Here is a 17,336-nt window from a genome sequence, read left to right on the forward strand (position 1 = left end):
AAAGGGGGACGTAGAGGGTACTAAAAGAAGTAAAACGTAGAGTGTCTAAACTGGGTCGTTGAAGTGAGCGTTTTGACACCGTAGGAATACTTCTGAGGCCCTCCTGGACGTACTAGGAATTCTAAAAATAGGATGTAAAGGACGGAACGCTGTGAATCTGAAGGTTTGTAATATGTGTGCTACATGATGCTGTATATTGGGCCATATGGAACAATGATGTGAATAGAGTTGGTTGTTCGAGCGTTTTGACAACATAGTAGCAGTTGTAAGACATCCCTACACGTACTAAGAGTTTTAAAACGGAATGTAAAGGTTCGGACACTGTGGATTGGAGGGTTGTTGTTCTAATGCTGTGAATCGAGACTTTTTGATCGAGGGTGCGAAATAAACGTGGTGTTTGGGCGTTTTGACAATATAGTAGCACTTGTGAGACACCTCTGCGCGTACTGCCGAGCTGAAATGCATGATGTAAAAGTTTGGACGCTGTAAATTGGAGGGCTACGGTTGGGATGCCGTGGATCGAGTGTTTTAATCGAGGGTTGTAAAATAAGCGTCGTGTTTGAGCATTTTGACACTATTGAAACACTCGTGAGACACCCCTACGCCTACTGACAAGCTGAGAAGCGTGATGTCAAATGCTGGACACTGTGAAGTGGACTGTTGCCTTTACGATGCCGTAAATGAAGTTGTTTATTCGAAGCTTCCAGTTGAGCGCTGCGTGTGAGCGTTTCGACAATATGAAAACACTCGTGAGACACCCCTACACCTACTGAGAAGTTGTGAGACACGATGTCAAAGACTAGACACTCTGAATTGGAGCGTTGCTCGGAGAGTAGTCCTGGATCGAGCTTTTGAGTCGACATCGTGAACTGCAGCTTGGGATTAAGTGCGCTGACACTACCCGAGCACTCTTGAGACCCCCCTGGACGTATTGGAAAGCTCAAGAACAAGATGTAAAGTTCCGGACGTCGTGAATTGAAGCAGCGAATAGAGAGTAGTGCTGACACATAATTTTCGATCAAGGCCGTGAATCGAAGCTTTCGAATGAGTGCGCTACTATATCGGAAATCCTCGTGAGGTCCCTCCGGGCGTACTCACATGCTAAAGAACGAGATGTCAAGAACCAGACGCTTTAGATTGAAACATCGAATGGAGAGTAGTGCTGGCTCGGGATTTTTGATTGAGGCCGTGAATTGAAGCTTTAGATTAAGTGTGCCGCTACATCAGGAATACTCCTAAGACCCCCCTGAGCGTACTGGCAAGTTGAAAAGCGAGATGTCAAGAACCAGACGCTGTAGGTTGAAGCGTCGCTCGGAGAGTAGTGCTGGCTCGGGATTTGTGATCGAGATCCTGAAATGAAGCCGCTGAGTTGAGTGCGCTGCTATATCAGAAATACTCGTAAGACCCCCCAGGGCGTACTAGCAAGCTGAAGAATAAGATGTCAAGAACCGGACGCTATGAATTGAAGCATGGTTCGGAGAGAAGTGCAGGATCGAGCCTTTCAGTCGAGGCCCTGAAATGAAGCTGTAGTGTGAGTGCGCTGCTACATGATGGACACCTGTGAAGGCCCCTAGCACGAACTAAGAATCGAGAAGCAAGATGTAAAGAATTGCATCTTGTAGATTGGGCCACTGCTGTGGGAACCATGTTGATAGTACTAAAGTGCTTCTCCTCGTAATTGAGAGCTCGTATCTGAGCGCGCTGCTACATCACGAATACTCGTGAGACCCTCCTGGACATACTCACAAGCTGGAGAACGAGATGTAAAGGACAGGACAGTGGGAAATAGAGCATTGCTCTGAGAGTGGCGTTAGGTTAAGATTTTGATAGACGCCGTGAATTGAGGTGTTGGACTGATTGCGCTGCTACATCAAGAGTACTCGTGAGACCCTCTCGGACGTACTGAAAAGCTGAAGAACGAGATGTTAAGAACTCAACGACGTGAATTGAAGATGCTACGTGGAGTTGTCCGATATCATCACGGAGAAGCGTACCATTGTCCGCCCTTCTCCGAGTCTCAGCCGAGTCTTTAGGTATCCAAGTCATAGAATAAAAGAGCGCCATCGGCCCCTCGCAATCTCTTCGGCCGATTCATCTCGGCTCGGCCTTTGCTGCAGGCCGACCAGCCACAATTTCGTGGGCTGTAATACCTATACCCTCCCCCATCAGTCAACTCTTTTAATCTTATCAGATCATCTTCCCACCACCCCCCTTTCCCCCCCAACCACCACAAAACCCACCAAAATGCTCGCCGGCGCCATCATCATCACGAAATTCCTCGGCCTCGCCGTCTCAAAGCTTACGGACACCCTCTCCCGCTCGCTCGCCGCCCGCATCCACCGCCTAACCTACAGGTCCGCGGAAACTCCGAAAAACGTCGTTGTCATCGGCGCATCCTTCGCCGGCTACCATGCCGCACGGCTCTTAGCTAATTCGCTACCAAGCGGGTACCGCGTCGTCGTCGTCGAAAAGAACTCGCACTTTAACTTCACGTGGTCGTTCCCGCGGTTCTCAGTCGTGGGTGGAAACGAATGGAAAGCGTTTATCCCGTACAGCTCGTACCTCCGCGGGGCGCCAGAAGGCAGCTACGAGTTCATTCGCGACGCTGTAGATGATGTGAGTAAGACAACGGTGGTTCTAAGGAGCGGACGAGAGATTGAGTATGAGTATCTTGTTGTGACGACGGGGTGCCAGGCGGATGCGCCGTCGAGGCTGAATGCGGAAGAGCGGGACGATGCGGTCAAGATTTTGAGAGGGCTGCAGGAGAAAATCCGGGAAGCGAGCGATTTCGTGGTTGTCGGGGGTGGGCCTGCGGGGGTGGAGCTGGCGACGGATGCGAAGGCGCTGTATCCAAAGAAGAATGTGACGTTGATTCATTCGCGTAAGCGGCTGTTGCATGCGTTTGGGAGCAGACTTCATGATACGGCGATGGAAGAGTTGAATAGGCTTGGTGTGAGAGTCGTGCTTGGGGAGAGGCCTGTTTTGACGGACGAGAGTAGTGGGAGTATAGCTCTTAGTAGTGGAGAGACGGTGGACTTCGACTTGGTGGTGAGTTCATGGCCGACCTTGCGACGATGGGTCCGCTTCTTAACTTTTGAAGGTCAAATGTACCGGCCAGAAACCGTCATCGAGCGTTGTCGCGAAGTTGGCCCCAAACGCGATATCCCAATCAGGATATGTGAAAGTAAAACCAACGTTGCAGATCGAAGACGATGACTTGAGAAACGTCTATGCTGCTGGCGATGTTGCAGAAGCTGGTGGATATGGCAATAGCCGATCTACCATGGAGCAGGCAACGGTTGTGGCAGACAACATCGTCCTAGCTATCAAGGGAAAGCCTCTGATTAAGTATCATGCTCAATGGTGGGAGGGAGGCATTGAACTGACTCTTGGCCTCGTAAGTACTTATGCCAAGAGAACTAAGAGAACCTTGACTAATTGATAACATAGAACAAGAGCATGATGCATCTCGAAGATGGAAAGAGAGACATACAATTTAACAGGAAGTCGGCTGATATGGTAGGGAAATGTGCACAGTGCTGGAAATACTTCAATGCGGGACCGCTTCCTAATGCGGACCCAGTTGTATGATGAACTTGCGTACTGGGAGGCCAAAAATGACTTGCTAGATCCCTGTCTAGCTACTCTGGTATTAAATGCTTTAATTAGGAAACAGAAACTCAAAGTGATGAGTTTTGATGAGTTATCGGATATTGCCCTCGGACGGTTTCAGAAGATATCTGAGTGCCAATGGACTTCCCGTGCACCCCTCTAGGTCTTCCTTAATCTATGCCATAGCCTCGAGTGTCAAGGTGGCGTGTGGGAGGATTCGCTATTTTTGACATTGCGGTCAGGTAGTTGTACGTCTAGGTATGACTCCGAGGCGCAGCATCGGCATGCTCTCAAGGTCCACTCACTTTCCTACTTTTCTTGACACTCTGAATTCATCTCATGCTTAAAACTTTGCACACTAGATTGGGGTCCACCGTATGAAAACTAGGACAAACAGAAAAAAGAAGAGTGACTTCTCTGAATTCTCTCGCAGGCTTAATCTCCTATAAACACATCCTCATGAGCCGAGAGCATGACGAAAACATCCAACAACACCTGTGTATTCAATTTCGGCGGCGACCCTAAAACGAACACTAGTTCCTACATCGACGTAGCGGCGCTGGACGTAGGGTCGTTCATCTTACCGGAAGCCGACCTCCTAGGCTTTGTCACGGAATAAGGAGCTGTAGGCCGTGTACATGATGTATTGGATGATGATGATAGAGAAGAGAGAGAGATCTAGAGGAAGGTGAGGCTATATGCAAGAGGTGCTGTGCGCCTGCCGTAGCCCTCACCGCTATTTTCCTGACAGTTGCCGGCCCATAAGATAGCAGGCGTCCCCGTCTGCTGCCCATCAAAACAAGCTAAGAAGGAGGAGTAGGTGCTGTGAAGGGGCTTACACAGGCTGATAGCAGGCGTCCCCCTAGGCTGTGCAAGCGGTGTAAGGCGTAGAGGCGTCATGTGTAGCAGTCGTACACCTTGTTCGTGAATGAAGTAGTTGATTGGTCGCTGGTAATAGAGGAATTCGCTGGGGTTGTAGAGGTTGTAGTGATGTCTTGTAGGGCTTGTTCGGTTGAGAGTCGACGACATCCGGGTGTTTGACGAACGTCGAGAGGGAACAGTATCCGGGTGTTTAACGCTGTGTCAACAGAGAGGGGGGGCCCCGCAGCGAGTGAACGTACGCGGGTTCGGTGGAGAAGCTGAGAAGTCCGGGTGTTTGACTAACCCTGCGTGTACACAGTGTCCGGGTGTTTGACTCTGCGGCGTGTGCTGGATTGGAAAGAGGAAGTAGGGCTAGTACGCCGAAGTGGGTTGTGGACGTGGAGAAATCCGGGTTGCAAGCTGTGTAAGCCTCTTCACAGCACCTACTCCTCCTTCTTAGTTTGTTTTGATGGGCAGCAGACGGGGACGCCTGCTATCTTATGGGCCGGCAACTGTCAGGAAAATAGCGGTGAGGGCTACGGCAGGCGCACAGCACCTCTTGTATATAGCCTCACCTTCCTCTATATCTCTCTCTCTTCTCTATCATCATCATCCAATACATCACATACGCGGCCTACAGCTCCTTGTTCCGTGACAAGGCTTGCACGACGATTTTCAAGAACATCCAACATTGTGGCCTCGCAACTCAACCCAACACCCAATCTGGCTGTACTTCAAAGGCCCCAGACTTTCTACGGAATTGACAGTAACGCACCCTCTTGAGGTACTAGGCCGTAAACCATTCGAGCAATCTCTCGTTATTGAATCGTTTGAACTCGAATTGGTTGAAGCCGGTAGGGAGCCTGGGAAAGGTAGTATCGTAATGTGTAAGTTCTCCACGGTCTTGCTACTTCTGCAAATGAAGTTGCTAATTCCTCTCAGCGAATGTGAGCGCAGATCCGTTCTGGGCGTCGATTCTGCCATTTGCCTCAAAAAAGACGCACTTTATGGGCATGGAGGTGGCTGAGAACATGATTTGCACATTCCTCAAGATCGGCGTTATGATGTATCAGTGGATCGTCCGCGGATTTTGGATGCGGGGCCTTATCTTCCTGAGGATCTCGGATATATTGAAATACTATGAATTCTCCAATCTTGACGGTTCCTCCTATGGAGAAATCGCTGCGGGGAGTTTCGACAGTTACGTTGACGAGTTATACCTTGCAGATGTTCGCAAAAGCCGAGAGAAGAATATGGAAGCCATTGTGCTGGGTGCTACTTCTAAGGACCAGCGCGTCGGCTGCAAAATACGCTCCGATCGAGGTTGGCGGCGAAGTTGTGAAGTCTGAGCTCCTGCATAGCGGCGTGTTTAGAAGTACCTGTTTCTGGGTTGAAGCACCTCCAGGAGGAGCAACTTGTGGCAATAGTCAAGAACATCCTATTGGCAACCAGAAGGGAGAAAGTAAAGGCTTTGTTATTGGGACTATTGTACCGTTAGCTTTGTTGGTCTTCGGCTCCCTGCTGTTGGCCGTGATATTAAGGAACCCGTTCCCGCGAGGCTGGTACCGTAAAGTCAGTCAAGGGGAGGAGGAAGATGATGATGGAGACTATGTGGGGAAGGGAGATTGGTTAATGGAGTTGGAGAGCGCCGCCGAAGCGTCAAAACAACCTTAGCAGTAACTTCAGCATGATAGCTGGCGGTAGAATCGGGTAGATACTGTTTCAGAGGCTAATTGTTAGGAGTTCCGGGCAACTGCTCGTTCTCGTTAGCAACAATCAAGGTCTGAAAAGGTCTGAAAAGGTCCGAACCTTTGAGTCCCAGGCGACAACAGACAAGCCGTGCGAGAGGAGTCGAAGCGAAAATATCGAATCAAGGGTCCCGATGACACTAGCTAGCATATCCTTGTCAGTAAACACCAGTACATCATGCGATTTTGTAGATGAACGACTGAGGATAAGTTTGATTGATCATTTATGAAATGCTAACGCAAGAAGATACCGACCATGAACAGACACTCCTCTAAAAGACATTATTTTAGGAGCTCCGACTATGCTCGTGACAATAGGAAATCTACGAAATATCCATTCAATGTGATAAACAGGGTATTCATGATTAATTTTAAAGCCCGACCCGCAATCCATGCATCGTAATACAAAAGGAGAACCAAAACCCGACGTGTAGACAAAGAAAACGGCTCTATGCCTCTTAACGCACCCCACTCATCCTACAGCCACCTCTACTTTTTGTTCTTCTTGCCTTTGTTTTTATGTTTAGCATTCTCAGCCTTAGCATTCTCGGCCGCGGTGGACTCGAGTATAGCGTCGAAAGTTTTCGTTGGATCGTTGCTTGACGCGGGCCTCATTGCCAGATTCACCGCACCAGCTGGCACGGGCAGCGCCTCGAGACCAAGATTCATGACGCTTTCGCGTCGCCTGTCAGGGCTTCCCGTTCGCATGCCGCCTGGTGGCTGCAGTAGGCCCGGTTCGGGAAGGAGAGAATCCTGCATAGTCTCTAGAAGAGCTGCAGCCATCATGGGCTTACCCTCAGTCCATTTGTGGGACATTTGCCAGCAGTGGCTACGAAGGTAAATGGCCTCAACGCCGTGCTCAACAACATCGGCAGGCAGGTGTATAACATTGGAGGTTCCAGCTACACCAAACCAGCTGCGTTGCGCACTAAGATCTTCACGTGCCCATGGAACGCCAGATCGTGGCGGTTGGCAGAGGAAGTATTCGACTCCATCGGTCCAGTGAATGCCTGATGCGTCGATCACTACCATTGGCAATGCTTGAATGACAGCGTACATGAACATCCACTGGCCAGTCCGCAGGTCGCATATCTCCTGGAGAGTCTTTCCCTTAGCAGCCTTGCGCTCGAACTCGCGAAATCTGTCCAGGAACGGGGTTGATAGAATTGAATCTTTATTGTACGAGTTCTCCAAGGCTCTGAATATTTCCTCTTCCTTGAGCTTTTTGTTTCGTGCTTTGGTATCTTTCTTTTCGTCTCCGAGGCCATAGTCCTTCTTCACACCTTTTAGACTTGGCCAGCGTGGCACGTCGAAAGGAACTGGGGGTTGGACTGGAGGAGAGCTGCGATCGTACTCGCTCAAGGCCTTACGAAGTGCACGAATTGTCACGGCTGGAATATCGTCTGCTTCCTCGTCTTCCATTAGACCGTCGGCCGTCCGCGTGGTCATATGGTTTCGATCTACCAGTAAATCGTAGAGGCACGAAACGTCATGGTAGAGATCCAGTAAAACGAGTCGGTTCATGCCACTAATTTCCAGGTTGTTCTTCTTGGAGGAGGCTTTAGGCGGCCAAGACCCATACTTATGTTTGTAATATGAATAGACGTGTTTGCGGGCGGCTAAGAACGCGGTTTTCCAGGCCTCGAAGTGAACGATTTTGCCTTCTTCGGCCATTTTGCTGTTCATGATACCTGCGAAGATGGACGGGAAATCGAAATCCTCCAATCTTGAAGTCACAGTTTTCAGGCGGTCTTCTAGATCCATAGAAGCCCTTTCTATTCGATTGAGAGTGACTGGCTTGATCAGGTGAAATTTGGGGCTGTTGCACTTCTTGATCTCCTCCCATCTTCCCGCTCCATGGACGAATCCTTCGTTGTATAGCATGGTCGAACGCATCCGCTCACCCAGCACAATGGCTTCGATAGTCTTCTCTCGGCTTTTGCGAACGTCTGCAAGGTGTAACTCGTCAACGTAACTGTCGAAACTCCCCGCAGCGACTTCTCCATAGGAGGAACCGTCAAGATTGGAGAATTCATAGTATTCCAATATATCCGAGATCCTCAGGAAGATATCAAACATGGACGAATTCCTCTCTGTGGCCACCAGCGATTGGCCTAGGAGAAATGCAAAGAAGTTCCTGTAAGCGATCAATTTGTCCACGTCGGCAGTGTTGAGATGCTGCTCTGGAGCATTTGGAGAGGTAGGTGCAGTATCGGTGCTCAAGGCAATGGGAATATACAGATGGGTTTCGGTAGGTATGTCATCAGTCGTGTCGCTTAGGGTCCTTGATCCTTTTGAACCATCAGAGCTCCCCTGAACTTCATTATCCTGGACGCTTTGGTCTGGAGAAACCGGTCGAGACGTTTGCCGAGATGCAGGTCGAGACGACGGTCGAGATGATAGCCGTGGTGGAAAAGGATTAGACACAGACCGGGTCGCGCCGCCTTCGCTGTAAAGTCTACCAAAAGCCAGTTTGGTTAATCTTGGAGAAGAAGAGTATATCGAAGAATCAACGCGGAACGAGGGCCCTTTGCCTGAGTTCCGCGGGAACAAGTAGACGAAAGTGTCTCCGTGTTCGTCCCAGAGTTCCGGTACCTGGTCCTGTCAGCATGCCAGCCCAAATTCTAGTGCTTAAGCGAATGACGTCGACATACCTTCTCAGCCCCCATCAGAATTGACAGGTTGTATTGCACCTTACCTTGATGCCCTATTACCCACGCCAGCGGACCTTGTGCTCCCGATCCTGCTTCGTGGACATGGTCACTACTGCCCCGCGCGCCGAACAAGAAACTCTTCCTCTTTGCCTTTTTATCGTGCGTGTGAACAGGAAGCGTTTCCGGTATTATTAAGTTCCCTGTAATAGGGGTCTGCGGTCGGCTGTTGGCGCGGCTTGGAGGCTGCGATGCAAGCAGGGGAGGTGTAGTAGAAATCGAGGGAGGCTGAAGGGTGCTGGCTGGTTCGGCATGCACAGGGGTGATAGTAGGCGGGCCCGTCAAGCTAGTAGCTGGAGGAGGCGGCGGTGGTGGGTATGCGGGAGCAGAGTGGTGAGAGACGACGCGTTCACGCTCTTTGGTGAGCTTGCGGGCGGGTGGTGGTGGAGGCTGCCATGCCGCTATGCTGTCCTCCGGGGCCAAGCGGCTCGAGGGCTGGGCTGACCGCACAGAATCCGAGTTTGCCAGAGAGCTGGTGTCGGAAGCGGAAGAAGCGGACGAGAAGAAGGAGGAGATGCGGCGCGTTGCCCGGTGCTTGGAGGTTGCTCGCGCCTGGGGAGCAGCCATGATAGATTCCTAAGTATGCGCAGGGAAGGAGGGTGAGCAATAAGAGTCGCAGAACAATAAGACTCAGAAATCATAGGGCGACGGAGGCGGCGCAATGGGTGTAATGTAGGGGAACGGGCCGCGAAGGGTTTGTTTCATGGCAACTCGGGCGCAGGAAACCCAGTGCTCCGTGGACTTCTTATGGGGACGACTAGAGCCGTAAACACGTAATGCTGGACATCCTTGCACAGCCGAGCGCCCCAGTTTAAACGGGCTCGCGGTGCTGGCCGGAAGGATCACCGCAGCCTCAGCAGTGTGCACTTTAGTGGTTGCGTTCTGTCGTGTGCTGGCGGAGGCTGCGGTGGTGGGGGTTCAAGGTTCGGACCACCATTGGAAGCTTTGCCGTGAGGCGTCAGGTGGTTCCAAGGTTATTTTTGAGAATGCGCCGGACTGACGGTCAGACGCCGCTGCGATCTCCCGACGGCGAGCCCTTCACAGGCTCGAGGGAGGCAATAAATGCACCTGCGCCCTGTTGCGTCAGTCCGGGCAGAAATTTCGACCTCTTACACGCCGCGCACCACGCCTAGCACGCCCTCTCTCGGGGCCAAGCTAGCCGTCCCAGGACCCCGCTCGCGATGCTACCATTTCCCCGGGATCCGCGCAGAGAGGCGCTGCATTCGCTGCCCTCACTCAGCAGCGCAGGCGTGCCGTGTGAAACATATAATCCGCAAGGCGCGCCATACCGAAGACATCAGCAATAACGCTGTGAAAAGGGGCAGGCCAACCCAATATATTGCGTCGTAACCGGGGCCGCAGGCGACGTAAGTCTTCGCGGGACTGTCGGCTGCTGTTATCGATTCGCGTCCTGGCAAGGTCACGTTGTTCGACCTACCTTTGTACTCTCTGGGGATATGTAATTAGAATGCTAACTGACACGCATCTAGACACGAGCTTGGGGAATATAGGGGAACCCAGCAACAGCTCGTGGACTGTTCTCAAGCTTGTATGAGCATAAAAGGCCTCCGACATCTGCTTTAGATAACGTAGTCTCTTTGGTCACGTGCCTTCTTCTGGGCTTCTGACATCAGCCCTATCACTCTGTCACCACTTACTTGTTGGCCGTGCGCCATACAGTAAGTCTCTTTTATCGGGCCACGGAACAAAGCCTCTTTAGGGCGTTCAGGGAACTGCCTAGGAACATGTTGTTGCTCTTGGCAAGGCAAGCCTGGCGGAGTGTAAACTAATTGCGCAATTAATGAAAAGTTCCTCGCACTAATCCTCGCTCCTACCTACTTCGTTTCAACCACCAATCCACCATTTACTCAACGTCACTAGAGCATCTACAATCAAAACTTCTAGTCTATCACGACTGGTTGCTAAAGTAGCTAGATTGCACCAGCCTAGAGATCGAGACACGGTTGTCGAACACGTCGTCAGCTTTCTAGGTTGCCGTCCTCACCGGAACGATCTGACAGCCCGTGGGTAACGAAAACCAACACAAGGCACCTGGGCAGGCACTTGCACGGTATGTGTGGCGCTTCTCTTCCGTTTTCCAAAAGGGACTAGGCTGGGGGCCAGCTCCGTGGGAGGACAGCAAGCCTCAGCCACTTCCTTTGAGCATCGAGTCCAATGGCACCATCATCTTCAGTTCATGCCCACCTGATAATCAGCCGTCTTAGAAAAGCTCGAGGAAGCAGGCCCTGGCAAGCATGACCGCCGTCAATTCTAAAGACAAGATGCCTACCAAGCCCCTCATCAACCTCCTCCGCGGTTGGCCGTCAACTTCCCTTTTGCCAACTCATCTCATGCAAAGGGCCACCGACAGTCTCTTGTCTAACAAGAAAGAGGCTATCCCTGGAATGCTTTATGGCCCTGACGAAGGAGATCCGCGGCTGAGAGAAAACGTAGCGTCATGGCTTACGACATTCTATAAGCCCCAAAAACCTATTACCCCGGAAAGAATCACGATCACCGGAGGCGCATCGCAGAGTCTAGCATGTCTGCTGCAGACATTCTCCGACCCCATTTTCACGCGCAATATCTGGCTCGTGGCCCCTGCTTACATGTTAGCGTTTCGTATATTCGAAGACAGCGGATTTCATGGGAAACTTAGAGCAGTTCCAGAAGACGAAGAAGGTATTGATATCGCATATCTCCGTCAGGAGCTACGGAAGAGCGAAGAGAAAGCGCGCGCTGATGGAAACAACTCACCTGTAGGTTCCAGAGACTAGGTGAGTGACTCTCATTAATAATCTCAATCAGAAACTCAAGCCACCACGACTATGGAGCAAGACCTATCGCCACTTCATTTATGCCGTGCCAACCTTCTCCAACCCCTCGTCCAAGACGATGTCACTTCGACGTCGAGAAGACTTAGTTCGAGTGGCAAGGGAGTTTGACGCCCTCGTTGTCACCGACGATGTCTACGACATGCTTTGCTGGCGGAAAGACCCTCAGCCTTCGAGTCTTGACGAAGCTGTCCCCCCTAGGCTGGTAGATGTCGATCGTTACCTCGACGGCGGTTCCGAGAGAGAAGGCGCTGATGGGTTCGGCAATACGGCCAGCAACATGACTGTGTCGAAGATAGCAGGTGGGTAAAGGAAGTGCCTTTGCGTGAGGCAAAGTACTGACAGTTGTGGCGTAGGTCCAGGCCTGAGGACTGGTTTTGTGGAAGGAACCGAGAAGCTGGCATACGGAGTCTCCCAAACGTAGGAATCCCCACCTCGCGCATACCGGCAGCAAGTACCTGCTACTTCGAGCGCCGTACCTCGTTCATATACACGTTGTCTCTGTTAGCTCTTGTGGACAGAGTGGCTTGCTGACCGTTTATGATGCTTTGTACCCCGTACAACCGCTCAGCCGGGCAAACGTTGGCGGGAGAACCCCAGAATTCCATCTGACAGCTGACTGACACGCTACACAGAGGATCTTCGAGGTCTGGAGGTGCACCGTCCCAGCTTACTGCATGTTTTGTCGCGGAAACACTGCAATCTGGAGAGCTTCAGGAATACGTAGGTACGCTGCAACCGGCATATGCTTCCCGCTGGCGAAGCATGATGGCAGCCATCGAGGCTGAGCTCCTGCCACTCGGTGTGACAATGCCGCAGCCAGACCGAGATGTAGTCGGTGGCTACTTCATCTGGCTCACGCTGCCATCGGCACTGAATGGAACGGCTGTCGCACAGCGGGCGAAAGAGCAGGAAAACTTGATCGTGGCACAAGGCGAGCTCTTCGAAGTGCCCGGCGATACTAGCCACCCCAAGACCAGATTCACCCACGATCTGAGACTCTGTTTCGCATGGGAGGATGAAGCTGTGCTGGGCGAAGGAGTGCACAGGCTAGCAAATGTGATCCGCTCGATGCAGACTGGCGACAGTGAAGGGTTGAAGAGGATGCAACCTCCGGCGGACGCGGACTCGAGCAGGAAGGACGCTCCAGCAGGCGCGCCGAGTAGCTTCTGGTGATGATCTCTGTAGGTCTACCGTGGCCCTCGAAGGTGGAACCGTCTTCGAAGGATTCCAATATAGACAGGTTCTAGACAGCTCCTTGTAGCACAAAAGCACTCAACGCGGCGAATCATGCACAATGAAATTCAGCATTTACTTTATTCAGCCAGTGGCAGCAGGCCACGCAGAAAAGCGACTCAGGACTGCCGGCGCGGTGTCCTCCTTTAATTTAATAGCGCGGCACTTTATGAGAGACGTCGATCGGCCGTCACATAGATGGACTCACTCTATGGCCTGCGACCTGCCTCATCAGCCGTCCCAGCACCCTTTATTTCCGAGAAGCAGACCCACCCCCTGAAGCTTAACACTGCCGGTCGCGGGGTATCAGGGTTTTCCTGCGGGGAGGGTGTCTCTCGATATTGCAGACGTGGCATGTGCTGTCCCAGACACTCACGGCTTTGACGGCTGATGGCGGCTCGCCGTACCACCTGCCAGGCGGCACGCCCAGCGACACGCAGCCACATCTCTACGCTCTCGAGGCGCTCGCGGAGCGGCCGCATGAGTCGCACGGCCTCGTCGCCCTGGTGTTCTGCCCAGCCAGATTCAGGGCTGCGTTTCCAGATCGAAGGATCTCCCTCACGGCCCGGCGGGTGGCCTCCGTGGCTGTTTTCTGGCCCTCCTGGCCAATGGCTGCTGCGCTATGCTGCGAAAAACTCGGCAATTCGGTGCCATCTCTTGTCGCCGGCCACTCAGCGGACAGGCTCCCCGGGCGCAGATTGGTACCTGACACGGGCCGAGTTTCAAAAGCTTGGTCGACAGGCGGCCGGGTGTGGCGCGAGGCCTGCCATCGCCAGCGGTTCAGGGGCCACGAAACGACGTTTGGCGGCTCAACCTCTCCCTCCTGGCGACTGGACAGTGACCCTCTGCCGTTTCATCGCGCGACTGACCAGACCACGCACACGCGCACGCCTCCTGGAGGAATTTCCCTGAGCGTCGTGGCACGCGCAGCCGGCGCCTGGTGGCCACAGGGTCGCATTCCGCTGCCCTGCCCTAGAACATGCCCGGCACCGACGCGGCACCAGATGGCGGAGATGGGCCGCTTCACGAGGCTAGAGGGAATGACCTCCGTGCGAGGGCATCGAATGGGGCTACAGAGGAGGCAAAGGGCATGGATGGCTTGATGGGGATGGATATAAAGTGTTTATTTGACGCTGGCCGACCGAGTGGAGCAGCAAGGTCCCATCGCGCCCGACTCGAACGTGAAACAGGGAGGTTTGGAAACAATTCGCTGCATGACATTGTGAGTGGTAGCTTCTCGTTGTCGCCTATATATGAAGAATGCCCAAGTGCTGCTGAAGCCTCGTCTCCACGCAGCATTTTTGTTGCTCCTGGCTCCGCTTGTTGACTTCTTTTTTTCCTTCGTGCACCGTCACTCATTCCCCAACCACTTCACTCATTAAGAAATTTCACTTCACTTCTCCGGAGCTTGGACTTCACGGACTCATCCACGTCAGAGACAAGAATCCAGTTCCATCTACTTGTTTCCTCCAATTTTCCCGCTGTCCCAGTCGTGTCACACGCACAACAAACACACTCAGTGGCCGGCCACTGACTATATCACCCTCCTCAGTCCCTACACTCTTTCTCTTCAGCTTCAGCGCGCTTCAGCTTCAAGCTTTACATCATCGCCATGGTTGCCTTCAGCACGGCCGCGCTCTTCGTGACGCTGCGCGTCCTTTTTACCGCTACCTCCTCGTTCGCCGCTCCTATCGCCGCTCCTGTTACCGCGCCCGCAACTCCAGAGGTTGCCGCCGCTTCCAGCTACTGGCTCGCAGACATCAAGCGCCAGGGCACCGTTGCCTATGGTGCCTCCGACTTCAAGATCTTCCGCAATGTCAAGGACTATGGCGCCACGGGTGATGGCTCGACCGACGACACGGCCGCTATCAACCAGGCTGTCAGTGACGGCAACCGCTGCGGTCAGAACTGCGACTCAAGCACTGTGACTCCGGCTCTTGTCTACTTCCCTCCTGGTACCTACGTCGTCAGCAAGCCCATCATCCAGTACTATTATACCCAGTTCGTCGGCGATGCCGTGACTGTCCCTACGATCAAGGCCGCTGCGGGCTTCTCAGGAATGGCAGTCATTGACTCGTAAGCCCCTCGTCCCAATCCTGCGTTGCTATTGCTAATCTCTCGCCCTAGTGATCCCTACATGGAGGGCGGTGTCAACTGGTACACCAACCAGAACAACTTCTTCCGTCAAGTCCGCAACTTCGTCATTGACCTGACTGCCATGCCCGCAACTGCAGGCGCTGGTATCCATTGGCAAGTCGGCCAGGCCACCAGCCTTCAGAACATCCGATTTGAAATGGTCAAGGGCGGCACAGGCAACGCCCAGCAGGGTATCTTCATGGACAACGGATCCGGCGGCTTCATGACCGACCTGACCTTCAACGGCGGAAACTACGGTGCCTTCTTCGGCAATCAGCAGTTCACGACCCGCAATCTGACCTTCAACGACTGCAACACCGCTATCTTCATGAACTGGAACTGGGCATGGACATTCCAAGGCGTCACCATTAACAACTGCAAGGTCGGCATCGACATGGCTAACGCCCCCACGAACCAGACCGTCGGCTCTGTCCTCATTCTCGATAGCACAATCACCAACACTCCCATCGGTGTCAACACCTCCTTCACCCAAGACAGCATCCCGACCGGCGGCGGAACTCTCGTCATCGACAACGTTGACTTTTCCGGCGTACAAACTGCTGTTCAAGATTACACTGGCAAGGCAATCCTCGCTGGCGGCGGAATTGTTAAGTCGTGGGCTCAGGGTCAAGTCGCTGGTGCTGCTAGCGGCCGTGTGCAAGACAACCTGCCCACCCCTGCCAAGCCTGCCAGCCTCCTCAACTCGCAAGGAAATGTCTTCACGAAGTCCCGACCCCAGTACGAGAACATTCCATCGTCTCAGTTCGTTAGCTTGAAGTCTAAGGGTGCGACCGGTGACGGCGCCACTGACGATACCGCTGCTATCCAAGCTGCGATTAACGGGATGGCGGACGGCGAGATTCTGTATGTCGACCACGGCGCCTATGTCATCACCAAGACGGTTACCGTTCCGGCTGGCAAGAACATCAAGATGACTGGCGAGATGTGGCCCCTCTTTATGGCTTCCGGCAAGGCTTTCAACGACATGGCAAACCCTCAGCCTGTCTTCCAGGTCGGCGAGACGAGCGGCGACTCGGGTTCCTTCGAGATGAGCGACATCGTGTTCGAGACTCTCGGCGCTGCCCCTGGAGCTATTCTCATGGAGTGGAACCTGAAGGCTTCCGAGCTGGGCGCTGGAGGTCTCTGGGATGTTCACTTCCGCGTTGGTGGATCTGCAGGAACCGAGCTGCAGGCCGACAAGTGCGCTAAGAATCCTGCGACCAAGCACGATGCCAACCCTGACTGCATCGGCTCGTTTCTAATGATGCATATTACCAAGGATGCCAGCGCTTACCTCGAGAACACCTGGTTCTGGCTTGCTGATCACGAGCTTGGTATGTTCCTCCTCCAATTCTTTTCCCTCTCACCCTGCTAACCCCAACTAGACTTGAGCTCCCACTCCCAGATCGACCTCTACAACGGCCGCGGCCTCCTCGTCGAGTCCCAGGGCCCCGTTCACCTCTGGGGTACCGCCGCCGAGCATAGCCAGCTCTACAACTATCAATTCGCCAACGCCAAGGACATCTTCTACGCGCTCATCCAGACCGAGACGCCCTACATGCAGCCCAACCCCAACTCGGAGCAGCCCTTCACCACCAACGCCAAGTACTCCGACCCCGACTTCTCCGCCTGCACCACCGACGCATGCAAGTCGGCATGGGGCCTGAGGATCGTCGACTCGAGCTCCATCTGGGGCTACGGCTCTGGCACCTACTCCTTCTTCAGCAACTACAACCAAGACTGCCTGGCGACCAACTCGTGCCAGGAGAACATGATCAGCGTCGAGAAATCCTCAAACGTTAACATGTTCGGCATCTCGACCAAGGCGGCCACCAACATGATCACGCAGGACGGCACTAGCATGGCGCTCGACAAGGACAACCGGAGCAACTTCTGCGCGACGCTCGGCATGTTTACTGTTGCGTAGACACGGTTCCCCCCCCCACACTCTTCCCTTGCATTGCAACAACTTGCATCCTCCCATCCCTTTTCTTCACTTCGTTCCCGATCCGATCCGGCGGGCCTTGCTAGCTATGACCCTCCGCTAGTCCGGACATTTCTTTTCCTGATCTGTGATCTTGTTTTTCTTTCCTTTTTTGCTTCTTCGACAACAACAATCAACAACAAACAACCTCTTTTACCCTTCTTTGTAAGCTACTAGGGCACTGAAATGCGGAACGGAACGCATGGCTTGGGGT

The 17,336-nt window shown here is 53.0% G+C and overlaps 4 protein-coding genes across 4 annotated transcripts; 3 read left to right on the forward strand and 1 right to left on the reverse strand.

The window, feature by feature from the left end:
• The first annotated feature begins 2,206 nt into the window (after positions 1-2,206).
• On the forward strand, positions 2,207-3,980 carry BDZ99DRAFT_458172 (putative disulfide oxidoreductase). Its single transcript, XM_033718854.1, has 3 exons — positions 2,207-3,048; positions 3,101-3,397; positions 3,451-3,980. The coding sequence occupies exons 1-3, from the start codon at positions 2,245-2,247 to the stop codon at positions 3,589-3,591; spliced, it is 1,242 nt and encodes a 413-aa protein (XP_033583260.1). The 5' UTR covers positions 2,207-2,244; the 3' UTR covers positions 3,592-3,980.
• Positions 3,981-6,413: 2,433 nt separating this feature from the next.
• BDZ99DRAFT_494145 (uncharacterized protein) lies at positions 6,414-9,513 on the reverse strand. The gene is made up of 2 exons (XM_033723292.1): positions 8,876-9,513; positions 6,414-8,816 (listed from the first exon to the last, which is right to left on the reverse strand). The coding sequence occupies exons 1-2, from the start codon at positions 9,497-9,499 to the stop codon at positions 6,711-6,713; spliced, it is 2,730 nt and encodes a 909-aa protein (XP_033583261.1). The 5' UTR covers positions 9,500-9,513; the 3' UTR covers positions 6,414-6,710.
• Positions 9,514-11,157: 1,644 nt separating this feature from the next.
• BDZ99DRAFT_458176 (PLP-dependent transferase) lies at positions 11,158-13,110 on the forward strand. Its single transcript, XM_033718855.1, has 4 exons — positions 11,158-11,691; positions 11,741-12,068; positions 12,123-12,186; positions 12,402-13,110. The coding sequence occupies exons 1-4, from the start codon at positions 11,188-11,190 to the stop codon at positions 12,940-12,942; spliced, it is 1,437 nt and encodes a 478-aa protein (XP_033583262.1). The 5' UTR covers positions 11,158-11,187; the 3' UTR covers positions 12,943-13,110.
• A 1,504-nt stretch (positions 13,111-14,614) lies between these two features.
• Positions 14,615-17,065, forward strand: BDZ99DRAFT_484955 (glucan 1,3-beta-glucosidase; the record flags this gene model as incomplete). Its single annotated transcript, XM_033722676.1, has 3 exons — positions 14,615-15,078; positions 15,130-16,472; positions 16,524-17,065. The coding sequence occupies 3 exons, from the start codon at positions 14,615-14,617 to the stop codon at positions 17,063-17,065; spliced, it is 2,349 nt and encodes a 782-aa protein (XP_033583263.1).
• Between the last annotated feature and the right edge of the window lie 271 nt (positions 17,066-17,336).

The sequence above is a fragment of the Mytilinidion resinicola genome (genome assembly GCF_010093595.1).
Source record: "Mytilinidion resinicola strain CBS 304.34 unplaced genomic scaffold BDZ99scaffold_2, whole genome shotgun sequence".
NCBI lineage: Eukaryota > Fungi > Ascomycota > Dothideomycetes > Mytilinidiales > Mytilinidiaceae > Mytilinidion > Mytilinidion resinicola.